We start from the raw sequence: 12,836 nt of genomic DNA, 5'->3' as shown, positions 1-12,836 counted from the left end.
GTTTCCATTTTTCCTCTATTTTCCTTCTTTAAGCAGGGTATTCTGCTCTCCACCTCCCTTTGCTTTTCAGCCACTGTATATGCACATGTGTTTCAAACCAAGTTATTTATTTTGCAGGACTTACCACAACGTGTCATATATGGGTAGTCGTCCGTCCCTCCCTTCTTCTCCACCCCCACTTTCAGTTTCATATCAGGAAAGTTTTGCTTTCCCAAGGAAGTATACAAAATGTGGTTTCACATAGATGTCTGGCTACCACAAAGATGGGTGTTCTTGAAATTCCCTGTGTCCTGTCCATTTCTTGGGCAGTTCTGAATGCTTTCATACAGTAGATGTACAATGGTGCTGAACTGTCGTCTTACTTATGATATGTGTTTGTTGTATCAGACACCACAGATAAAAAGGTGCATTTTCATAATCTTACAATGACCTCTCTGTGATTGTAGGCACACCACCGTGATGAGTCACTGCATTATCTCGAATCACCATTGTTCGTTGTAGATTTGCCATATATAGAGGCTTCCATTTAAAAAGTCAACGTTTTCTCATTTACCATATACTGGTATCTCCGATTCCACAGTTATTTCCTGTGTTAAGTATAGTATGTCAACAAAGAAAAAGGGTAATAATTTAGGGATGACCTTTTCCATATATAAGATCTAAAAAGGCCTACTATCTTCATATTTTAAAGAATTCAAAACATACAGTGTAGGTCTCTTTACACAAATTATATCCTTAGGAATATATTCAGTAAAAACTATAACAGATTGTGAGTTGTCAATTGCAAACTCTAAGAAATGCAAGAACTCTTTTTCCTGACTGAACTTCTGATGTTGGCAGTTAACTTAGTCGGCCAGATCCTGATGTGGTAGTTGAGTGTTCAGCACCTATGTTTGGCTCTATGTAGCTGACTGCCTATCTGTAAGGAGTGGTGTAGCTGCGTTGGTCGCAGGATACTAGAGAGACAAGGTGGCAGAGGTAATATATTTTACTGGACCAACTTCTGTCCACTCTGTCTCTCTATCTGTAGGGAGGACAAAGTAATATATATGCTCTACAGAATCAGTATAAAACAAAACATTGAGCAGCTTGTAGAAAGGAAAATTCTGTTGGTCAAATTCAGCTGCTCTAAAGGAATACATTTTTTAATGTATTTTGTTCAGTATAAAGGTAAAATCAACTTGGTAATGTAGCTCCATAGTTCATAAAATCACTTGTTGCATAAAACATATGGCACCTGCTGAAACGTTTCCCTTTGCCTCAAAGGAAAGAGATGAGTGTTTGTTTACTTCAGTTTTCTTTTCTCAAAATTATCTTTTTAATTCTGCAAAACAGTGTGCTAGCTCGTATTTGTATACTGATCCCTATTGCTTCAAAATTCAGGTCTAACACAACAAATTGTCTAAGCTAACAATCTCCTGTTTATATTCGACCTGAAGGACTAAAATGGAGAGAACCACTTCATCAGACTTTATTTCTTTTAAAAAAAAAAAAAAATCACACAGGCAAATGTTTTACTAGAGATAACGAAAGAAAATGTTGTAGCCAAGCTACTTAGTTACAAAGATTTTAGTAAAGATTTTAAAATGTTAACGTATGATTAGCAATGATTGCAGGTGTATATAATCTCTTGTTAATGATATTAAATTTTAAAGATTTGTGAGATTTTTGTGTTGCAGTTGTGTTTGACCCTAGAGTTCTTGCATGCTAACCTAAAATAGAAGATTAGCCTGTTTGCATGCAGCTGGGTGCTGCTACTGAAGTGACAAGCATGCTCAGTGAGAATGACATAACTTCCTTTGGCTGAAACCCCTTCCCAGTCCTGTCTGTGACCTCATTTCCTGTGGTACGTGCATAACTACCTTCATCATTAGTTTCACTAACCTTCACAATTCTTTCTTTGATTAAATATATACCCTGAAAGATGTAACTTAACTAAATCAGTACTGAGTTCTCTCTCTTCTCTTTCAGACAGACTGAAAAAGCTCATTGGGGAACGAGAATCCTTGCTAGAACAGGTAATTAACATATTTCAGTATTGCTGGATGCCTGGTAAAGCAACATGGTGAGGCGGAGATTTACAAGAGAACAAAATACTCCTATAACATAAGGAGCATAGGCGATAATGCCCAATAAAGCATAGCAGCTGCTGCTTTGCTTCCCTTCATGTGTTCAGTGTTTTTATTCCACAGGAGCTGGGTTCAGCTTTGTACACTGGAGATATATTTATGGGGATGGGCGTAAGGCAGATTTCTGCCAAAAACAGTCATAGAGGGGAAAGGACACACTCAAAAACAATCTTCATAAAAATTCATCAGGATTTTGAACAGGGGATTCTCTCTTCTCTCCCCCCCACACCCCTCCACCCCAAATGGGCTAGTTGCATGTGTTACAGGGCTAACTGCACTGTAGACCCCTCCTGGTCTCTTCAAGGGTGCCTCATTCAGGTCTCTGGCCTCACACAGCCACCTTTCTTGGGGTGGAATCATGCTTTTCTCCTACTCAGACTAGGCCTTGCACTACAGTCCCCAAAGTTAACCATGATTATCTCAACAGGCAGTTCTGCTTTCTCGGGAAGCAATGATGGTGATAAACAGTGACCAGACAGCCTTCTTAAAGCAAAGTGCTTAGAACAAAAACATTCCAGAGAAAACAGCCCTTTAAACAGTAAACAGTCTGCATGCTGGCCTGTCTTTGCATAAGGCTTATCATTAAGGCTACCATTTTGTCATGGATATTTTTAGTAAAAGTCACGGGCAAAAAACAAAAAATCTTGGAAGCAGTGACCTGTCGTGGCTGGGAGCTGCAGGGATCCCAGTGGCTGGGAGTGGTCCCCCTGCAGGTCTGTCCCCCCACTACCTTTAAGGGCTGAGAGCTGATGGGGGGTTCCCCTTGCTACCCGCGGCAGCAGGGGAGCTATGGGGGGGAAAGGGGACCTGCTAGTGATGGAGGCTGGGGAACTGTGGGGGGCCTCCCCCAGCTGCTGAGCAGCTCCGGCACTTGGGAGCTGCAGGAGGCCCCCCCATGGCCACTGACCAGCTTCAGAGTCCATCTGCCGCTGGCGACTGGGAGCTGTGGTGGGGCCCCGGCTGCTTGTGGTGGCTGGCAGCTCGGGTTGCAGCTGGTCAGTTGCAGGGGGTCCTGCCACCCTGGTCAGCTGCGGGAGGGTCCCCCACCACCCACAGAGACTGGTCAGCTGTGGGGGCCTCCCGCTGCTGGCAGTGGCTGGTCAGCTGTGGGGCCCCCAATGTCACGGAGGCCTTTGGAGGTCACGGATTCCGTGACTTCCAGGACCTCCATGACATAATCTTAGCTTTCCGTGAATGTGTGGGAAGCCCTACTTCAGATTCCCTCTGTGTCCTTGGACAGCTGCTGACAATCTTTGTTTCACAACGTACAGTTTAGAAGGAAAAATGCAGTAGGAATACAATAGCTGGGTAAATAGCCAAATTATTGATGGTGAAACTATAAATCATAAAATTCCAAGGTAGTATAAAGATTCCTGTCAGTTAGTCTCTTGAGACCTTTGGGACTATTATGATTGTTCATCTGCATTAACTCATGTTGTAAAAAATCTGACTTTCTTTAATTTGCATGTAGAGTATAAACTTCATTACCAATAACTCTGTCCCCTCAATGTTACGTACTAGTTCTACTCTAGAATCTACACCCTGTTTCCCAAATAACTTCCCATGTTAAACAGTGCTGCAAAGGAATTTGTAGGAGACTATTTTATGACAAACGTATATTTTGAGACAGATGATTTAAGTATGACCATTCCTTCTGGCCAACTGAACTTTCTTGGGGGGCAGTCTGTACATTGATTTGGACCACTCTCTGTAGAGACACTGAAATTAATGAATTATTTTGGGACTTTCAGATTAAAACACTAAAAGGACAACTGGAAGAGAAGCAGAAGAATGACAAGATGGAGAATATGCAGTCTGAAGATGAAGTTCTTGAGAATGGGACAGATATGCACATGATTGATCTCCAAAGTAAACTTAGTTTCCATTTTAAGAGTAAACTGCTATGTGCGGTATATTGGTTTACGCTTGACTCTTGAATTCTGAGTCTCTCTCACTTACAGGCTATCTTGTCTGTCCACTTGTTCGATTCATTCTTGTTACGTTGATAGAATTTTCAGTGCAACGGGCAGTTAGATAAGATTCTACAGTAGGTGCAGGAGGGGGGTGTCCTTAGCGTTTCTGTTTCCGCTTTCAAGACTATGCTGCACAGAAACCTCCCTTGTATTATCAAGTAGGGCTGGGCGGGGGCTCCCTTCACACTACCAATTCTGCTCGTAGAATTGTCAAGTGATGTGATCTGAATCGCTCCCTGATAACAGGGACTGGAGTGTCTATGCGTACCAGCTTGCATGTATAAGGGAACTTTACAGAGTATTTCATGCCAAAGCACAGAGCATGAACCACCTGCCCACCAGCCAGCCCCACATAGTAATAATGCAACATTTTAAAGCTCCAGCATTTTATGTACTGGAGCCCTGTCCAGATTGTTCCTACATTTCTGATAACAGATTTGTAATTTTTTTTTAGGAGATGCCAACAGACAAATCAGTGACCTCAAATTTAAACTTGCAAAGTCTGAACAAGAGATAACAACTCTGGAGCAGAATGTAAGTTTGCACATGGAGAGTGAGTGATCAGCTAAGAAATACAGTTCCATGATAAACTAAGGTTATGTCTACACTGCCTGACAGGTCAGACTACAGGGGTGTGAATAACAGTGCGGACCAAAGTGCTGTAACTCCCCTGTCTGGACACTGCAGGCGCAAACTAAAAGGTTCTAGTTCGCACTGAGGTATACTCCTGGGGGAATTCTGCACCAGAAAATTTAAAATTCTGCACATGATCTTTTAAAACTCTGTATATTTTATTTGTCAAAATAACACAATATAATCATGCCAGTTTCAGTTATTTTGGTAATTTATTTCAAAATGCCTACCTGTCAGTAAGCATGTCTGCAATACAGACAACAAAAAAAGATTTCCCCAGGAGTAGAGAGTTAAAGAAATCCCTTCAACAGCCCAGTTGCTGTTTTTCTGTTTGTGCTTTTGTTGGGTGTGTCACGTGCCAGCTGGGCACATTTTGGGAGAAAACTCTGCCCCTGAGGTCTTTTAGTTGATTCTCATTTTTTCGCCCTGCCCCTGTAGGATTACCATATAGAGGTTTCCAAATAGAGGATACTGCTGGGGGGGGAGTGGGAGGTGGAGCTGGAGGGGGTATAGTTGGGGAGTGCTGGAGGTGGTATTTGGGGATGCTGGAGAGGTCCATACTAGGAGAGGATATTTGGGGGGTGTTAGAGAGAGCTGCGTGGGGCCTCCCAGCCCAGACATCCACATCCCCTCCCCACAGAACCCAGTCACGGGGCCAGACACCCGCACTCCCAGAGCCCAGGGATGTAGAGGGAGAAACAGCATGAGGCTGAGTCCTGGGCGCATATGGAGTTTCCAGCACACTGCCTCCTTCCTTTGGGGCATGCTGGGAACTTCAGCTGCTGGGAACTCTCCAGCTCCCCCTTCTCTTGGCAGTGTTCTCTATTTGCGAGCTTGGGAGCCAGGCTTTGTGGGGTCCAGCAGCCTCTATGGGCGGCCAGCAGCTCTGCAGTGCAAATTCTAAGGGGAAAAATGAAATTCTGTGCAAATTCTGCATTGCACAGTGGTGCAGCATTCCCCCAGGAGTAAAGTAGTCTTGTTTGAAAAGGACTACATTAACGCGAACTATGAACCTTTCAGTTAGTACCCGCAGCATCGACATGGAGTTACAGTGCAACAATTTGGTGTGCACTGCTATTCACACCCTGTAGTCCAAACTCTGAGGCAGTGTAGGCAAGCCTTTAGTCTTGTTTGCTGTAAGAAGCTTTGAAGAAAGGATTGTTAGGGAGTCAGAGCTATCTAATTGTGTTCACACAGACTGGAAATACTTTCATTTACGTATCAGAAATATTATTCTATAAATGTAGAGTTCAAAACAACGATCAACTTCAAGGATCTGTATTAACACCATTTTGAAAATACAAGAACTCTTTAGAATGTGGTTATATCCAGATACCTGCAGTACTTGACTGGCTGGAGGCAAATGGTGCGGAGTACAAGTCTGCATAACACAGTTGGATGTCACTGCTCATTATGCCTTTTGTCCTGCATAAGTCAGCCACACAGTTATTCTTCAGGAGGAAAGAATGGCCCTACTTAGTCACTGGTTGTAGAGAAGTTTGCCCTGTTTAACTTTCAGTGTAGGTAAGTTACATTTTTTTAATACGTTGAAGCATTTCCCCATATCGTTAGTAGAGTATTAGAGAAAAATATGGACAAGCAACCTGGCGTTGCCAGTAACTGACATCTCTGTGGCATAGTTTATTCCTCAGAACATGCCCTTCATTCTAATAAGAACACAGTGTAGACTCCCAACTTCACTGGGTTGCCAAAGGAAAGACAGGATTAGAAGTTTTTACCTGTACAGAGTTCTTAATGGTATACTTGCTTTTTAACCTTAGGTAATACGGTTGGAGGGTCAAGTAGCTCGATACAAATGTGCTGCTGAAAATGCTGAAAAAATAGAAGATGAACTGAAAGCTGAGAAACGCAAACTCCAAAGAGAGGTAATTTACTGTCACAACATTATAGACAAGCAAATTCCGTTTCTACAGAGGAGAAGCAGACACATCTCTGAAAGCTATTTTCTCCAATAGTTGCCACTGTTCTTGGGTTACTGCAAGGTAAATGGCTACTTTTGTGTTGGTCCTGTTAATCGTGCTGAAGGATGTGTCCAGAATCTTCAGACTCTTAGATCTGGTTAGTGCAAACACAACTGTGACAACTCACAATAGCACATTTCCCCTGAACTGATCACTGTAACTGACTCTCAGGAAACGTCATCCTTAATGCCTAGCATCTCTCTCTGACTTGGTGCTACTGACTAGACTGGAGCTCTCATATTCCAGGGTCGTATCCTTCAGTACAATTCTACTTCAGTGACAAAGTGTCATTTACAAGTGTCAAATCCAAATGGTCATTTCAGTCAGCATACATAAGACTTGAGTAATTGGTGTTTGTACTATAAAAAGTTACAAGTGTTGGCATACATGTCCTTTAACTAACTTCATTAAGAATCAGTTCTCAATTACAGCTTCTGTTTTTGTACTTTCAGATCTTTGACCGTATTGAGATGTGTAAATGAAAAATGAGTGGGAAGCTGGGAATACTGGCAAGGGGGTATCAGAGGTCATGTTTCATTATTTAACCACAGTGACACAGAATCAACAATAAAGGACATAGAAGATAGGCCACACAAGCAACTTTACATGTTTGGCAGAAGTCTAAATTTTATATCAACATTTTCAAATTTCAGTGCTTAAAGTCAAGCACTTAAATTGATTGACATTGCAGCTACTGAACTAGTCTTCCTTGCTTGTTGTTTTGATCATGTCCCTCAATGGGCTCCCCATACATGATCACCTCACATTTAAACATCTTGTCATCACCTTCAAAGTTCTGTATAATTCTGCCCCTTCTACTTATCTTTTGTCAAGCTTCATATTGTCCACCCCTCCAGTCCATCCACCACTGCTCCAGCCCTTGTCTGCTCATTTGTCAGTTTTACACAATAACCTCTGTGTCGCCTTCATTGTGGCCCTTTCTGCATGGTGCAACCTCACTGATCTCATCCACAGTGTCCCTACTCTATCAACATAAGGCCTTCTTAAAAGACCCATTTCCTCCATGCTGCCTATAATGAATCAATGACTTTATTACTTGCTTATTGATGTTCCTGTTCCTTTTCCCCAACGCACTCTCTACTTCTGTTTTTATAGTGTTAGACCACTGGACCAGAAACTGTCCTTCATGAGTGTTTGGGAAGTTGGTGCTACCGTAAGCTTACTGTATAGTAAGCAAAAGTAGTAATATTCAGGCACCTAAGTAAATGGTCTGAATTTCAGAGGTGTTGAACACATACTATTCCTCTTGGAGTTTGCACTGACTTGAGAGAGAATGAGGTTTGCTCAGCACCTCTGAAATTCAAGCTATTTAGTTGGTGTGACATTCCCCAGGGTAGAATGTGGAGAGTTGAACAGCAGTGTCCCCTTAACTCTAGCCTGGGGTGCCTTTTACGCTGCTGTGCTGTCAGAACATCCATTCTTGGCCTGCTCACACAGCCCTCAGCGTGCAAATTCACTCCCAGCTAAATACATGAGGACGCTGACCAGTCACTCAGGAATTACATATAGGGCGACACCTGCAAATTTAGTCCCAGATTTTCCACCAAAAATGTGCGTCTTGTGCTGTCCAGCACACTACTGAACAACTCAAGCTCATAGAAAGTCCATCGTTGCATCAAAGGAAAAGGAAAAGGATAAGGGCTTATCCCAAAAAGAGTTTCCCACGCACTTCAATCCAAACACACTGGTTAAGATACAACAATAAGCTAAGTTTAACTACAGAAAGATAGAATTTAAGTGATTACAAGTGATAATGCATAAAAGTTGGAATTTAATTACAAAAGAAAATAAAAGAATAAGCAAGCTAATACCTAACTTAAAAAGCTAACTGAACTTAAAAGCAAAGGTTTTGTCGTACCATACACTGTTGTAAATTTCACAGGCTAGGTCTCCTTGCAGCCTGGGACCACTCCCTCCTTAGCTCAGTTCTTTGAGATTCATTATGTTATGAGCAGAGAAATGGGAAAAGGAGAGGTGAAGTCAAGCATTTTCTTCCCCCTTTATAACTTAATTTCTTGTGCTAGAAATAGCCTTGCTGAGTCGTGGTGACACACAGTCTGTTGTGGACGTGAAGTTTGAAATGTTCCTGTGATGCAATGTAAATTGCTTATTCATGCCTTCCCTCTCCCCCCCCCGTCCCACCCCCACCCCGGTGGGAGAAAGGTCGCATAAGTATCTGATTGTTTTTAACACCTGGCTGGGGCCAGTGTCTCTTTGTCTCTGAAAAACTGGTTTGTGGGTGTTATCCAGAATTACAATATATTTCAGTAACTATCATACAGTAGAATCTCATAGCTTTACAGATAGTGTTGCTACACATATTTCAATGGAATAATAATGTTCAGCAGATGGACTTTTCAAATGATACCTCACAAGGCATACTTTGTACAGAAGTTATCATAGTCTTGTAAAAGGGGTGACCATAATATTATAGACCATCATACTTGGATTCAGAATCTGAGGCATGTTAGTTTGGAAAAATGTCTTATGAATAAAATACACTGTGTGGCTTTCAAAGTAATGGTGCAGGCAGTTGCTTAATTTGTCAGAACTTGTTGAAAATCTGTCAGGACCTTCTGCTTGTTCTTGTAGTGAGGTTGCAGCAATATGGAATTCAGAATAGAATTAGTGTTAAGACACCCAAGCCACATTCTTTAGGAAAGGAAAAACATTTCAAAAGCTAGTGATGGCTTTTCCTTTGCTTCTTCCTTTCAGCTTCGCTCAGCATTGGATAAAACTGAAGAGCTTGAAGTTAGCAATGGCCATCTAGTGAAACGGCTGGAGAAGATGAAGGCCAATCGAAGTGCTTTACTATCTCAGCAATAATAGCCAGCCTTTACTGAAAACTACTACTTGATGGAATGAGAACAACATTGGAGAAGCTTGTCTTTGGCTGTTTGGGATGCTTTATCATCCTACCTTCTGAGAACAAAAAAATCCCCAAACACGTGCACTCATTTGCTATATGCCACCAAACAGTGGTTCTCTCTACGCAGATTCAGTCCTGCTGCACTATATACATAGGAGTAGCTGATCCAAATGGCTGTGCCTGTAGATGCCTTTCCACTCGATATGTTTGCAGTACAGAGCCTGGACACCATTTAACAAGCACACCGGGCATCCTGTTAGTTCTTCATCCTGAAAGGCACAGTAGCCATTTTTTGCCATTTAAAATGGTGTTAAAAATAAAGAGTAAACCGGGACTTGACTTTTGTCTTGCTGAAATTTAGGGCCGGGGGGGAGGAAGCTGTAATTTTTTGGACTTCTCATGGCAGTATCTGCAATTTAGTGACTACAGTAGTATATTCATAGTAGCCTGTTCATTAACAAAACACTGTGGAACCACGAGCCATTACAAAGCAAAACTCCTTCAGTGGAAACCATGGAAGATGATGGTCTTGGAAGCAAAAGTGACCTTAAATGACTTTGCCAATAAAACGAAGGTGATTGGAAGGATTTTTGCACCAGTTCAATCGTAAGACTGTTTTATTTCAGGGTGAATAGGCAATAGCTTCACTGAATTACAGCTTTTTATGTGTATTATTTAATCCCTATATTTGGAATTGAAGTAAACTACTTCTTTTAAAGGATGTAATAATGTTGCATAAATAAACCAGAGTAAGGCCATGTTTTAAAAAAGGTGGATTGCACTTAAGTCATTTCACTACAGTTGTCGAAGCAAATATAATTGATTTAAACAAAATGTATGAAGGGTTCTTCTATATCAGGAATCACCTACCAGTACTTGAGCTGTTAGGAATCTCTGTGCTTCTACAAAAGATCGACCAGTCTAATTTTTGTTAAGTAGCTGAGAAGTAAAAGAAGCACTTTAGAATACATTGCTACATACATTTTTTCTACAAGTTCTGTAATTGCAAAACTGTTCCGTGGGTCTTTTACGAAATAATTTCCAACTTGAAAAAGAAAACATAACCAATTAAAATATCCCAGGCAGTTTTCACAATCTAGTGACTCACAGTTAGCATTACAGCTCTGCTTCATTAGAACAGATTTATAATGTTGAATTCAAAGCAGTTATCTGAGAAATAAAGCCCAGCAATTTGTCCCCCATCCAGAAAAATTTTGTAGTACATAAGGAATGCAGATGATTATTGTTCAAAACTCCCAAAGACTCTGTTCCAGATATAAGATTAGATATCTCTTCAACAGAAATAATTTTGCATGAATGCTGACTGTTGCAGACTCCCTTCACTTCTGTTGCTTGCCACCTACTAAGCCAAATTCAGGGTCAAGAGGCCAAATTTCTCCTTAACCTCAGTTTTAGGTTTCTGGTCCACACTATTCTTGCTTCTCCCTCCATATTTAGAAGTTAGAATACAGGACGCTGCTGTTGTCCACTAAAGGAAGTATTGCTTATCTCTATGCTTAATTACCACCAAAAGTCAGATAACTTTGTTAATTGGATGTGTTTCCCTGGCTAGAGAAGGAACACTCCTCATTCCATCTGAATGAATTCAGGCATCTGGCTTACCATCAGTGGGGAAGGAATAGGTCAGTGTTTTGGAAGAGGGAGTTGGGATGAGGAGACTTCTGTGGTCCTAAAGAAATCAGAGAAATGTAGGGCTGGAAGGGCCCTCAAGAGGCCATACCCCTGCACTGAAGCAGGATTTAGGTATACCTAGACCATAATTTCTTGCCCTAGTCAATTGGATATAGAGCTGTATAGTGGGTAAAAGGACTCCTTTAAATGAAATCTCCACCTCCAACTGAACTTTTAGGCAAGACTCTTCAGATGCAGAGCCAGGTTTCTTGCTGAATACGTCAAACTAGATGTAGAAACCAGATTTGCAACTTTCTGTGACTTTTACCATTTCTGGTGTATAGAGCCTCTAGTGTCTACAAAATACAATGAAGTTTTTTATTAAAATAAACATACCATAGTATTTTATTAAAGGATTAAGTTGTGTGATTGATTGCTGCTTGGCATCTCTCCTTGTGGTAGCGGTGAAAATACTGTCTTGTGGCAAAAATCAGGAGAAAAATCGGTAACAATAAGGGTTGGGCCAAAAAATTAAAACAAATACTTTGTTCATCAGGAAGTGCTGCAATTTTTTTTAAAGGAACTTTCATCTTGCATCCATATGCATTAATCTCTTATCACAGACAGAAGTCAAATCCAAATTTCATAACCTGGATGCTTTTGCCTCTAAGAAATCTTTCAGTGTGTGATAAACTAGCTTTATACCCAAACCATAATTTTTGTTCCCTTTGAATCTCAGTATGACCTAGGTTTAATTGTAAGGGAAAAATATCAGTTGGTTGTTGCACATTAATATTTGTTTTCCTATGAAGCATGCACACTAACAAGGCTTTAAATGGTAGTAACAACATTGGCTCCAACCGCTCCAAGCCAGTGCCTCCGGTTGGAGTTCAAGGGTATGTCTACACTGCAGCGGGAAGTGAGCCTCCTAACCCAAACAGAAACACCTGCTGAGCTAGCATGCTAAAAATAGCCATATGAACATGTGGCTTCGGCCATAGCTCGGGCTCTTAACCTGACCTTCTTCATCTGAGCTTGGGTGGCTAGCTTGAGTCTCTACCACAGCTGCAACGTCCACACTTATTTTTAGCATGCTAGTTCCAGCCGAGCTAGTGTGAATCTGTCTACCCGGACTGGCAGATGTGCTCTCAGCTGCAGTGTGGACACAGACCTGCTGACTTCCCTGAGACTCCACATGGCAGCTCATTGCAGAATCAGAATGAATGTTCCAATAATTATATTTAAATTTGCTGTCCTTTGATTTGTTTTGAAATGTTTAATTTTATTGTATTAAAAAACTATGGCATGTGTATAACTTAAATGGTTTTTAAAATCAGTTCTTCTATTAAGGAAAAACAAGCACATATAGACCTGAACTGATCTGGAGAGCCATAAGCAGAAACTGATGTTACTTGGGCATTTTTATGGAGGGGTTTATCATGATAAATGTCTGCATTGGAAAGTGTAGGCTTTTCTTTAACTAGACATAAGAGTTTATTTCAATTTAGTAACATAAGAGTTTATTTCAATTTAAATTAAAATGTACATTTATAAGGGTTTCTATCTCTGAATGTAAATATAAAACAGGTAAAATGCC

At 41.1% G+C, this 12,836-nt stretch overlaps 1 protein-coding gene across 3 annotated transcripts in view; it reads left to right on the top strand.

Annotated features, from left to right (window-relative positions):
• The window catches only part of LRRFIP1 (LRR binding FLII interacting protein 1), a 184,502-nt gene extending 172,719 nt beyond the window's left edge, over window positions 1-11,783 (top strand). The window contains exons 8-12 of one of the 3 annotated variants that reach the window (XM_074968147.1): window positions 1,972-2,018; window positions 3,881-3,998; window positions 4,557-4,636; window positions 6,517-6,621; window positions 9,454-11,783. In XM_074968147.1, the coding sequence (XP_074824248.1) occupies window positions 1,972-2,018; window positions 3,881-3,998; window positions 4,557-4,636; window positions 6,517-6,621; window positions 9,454-9,564 (461 nt within the window). In that variant the 3' untranslated portion in view covers window positions 9,565-11,783. The remainder of the gene's footprint in view (window positions 1-1,971; window positions 2,019-3,880; window positions 3,999-4,556; window positions 4,637-6,516; window positions 6,622-9,453) is intronic. The other 2 variants (XM_074968146.1, XM_074968148.1) reach the window with 2 other exon arrangements.
• Window positions 11,784-12,836: the final 1,053 nt, after the last annotated feature.

This window comes from Natator depressus, chromosome 11, assembly GCF_965152275.1.
Source record: "Natator depressus isolate rNatDep1 chromosome 11, rNatDep2.hap1, whole genome shotgun sequence".
Classification (NCBI taxonomy): domain Eukaryota; kingdom Metazoa; phylum Chordata; order Testudines; family Cheloniidae; genus Natator; species Natator depressus.
The sequence above is the reverse complement of the archived record's forward strand: the minus strand, read 5'-3'. Positions and strand labels throughout refer to the sequence as shown.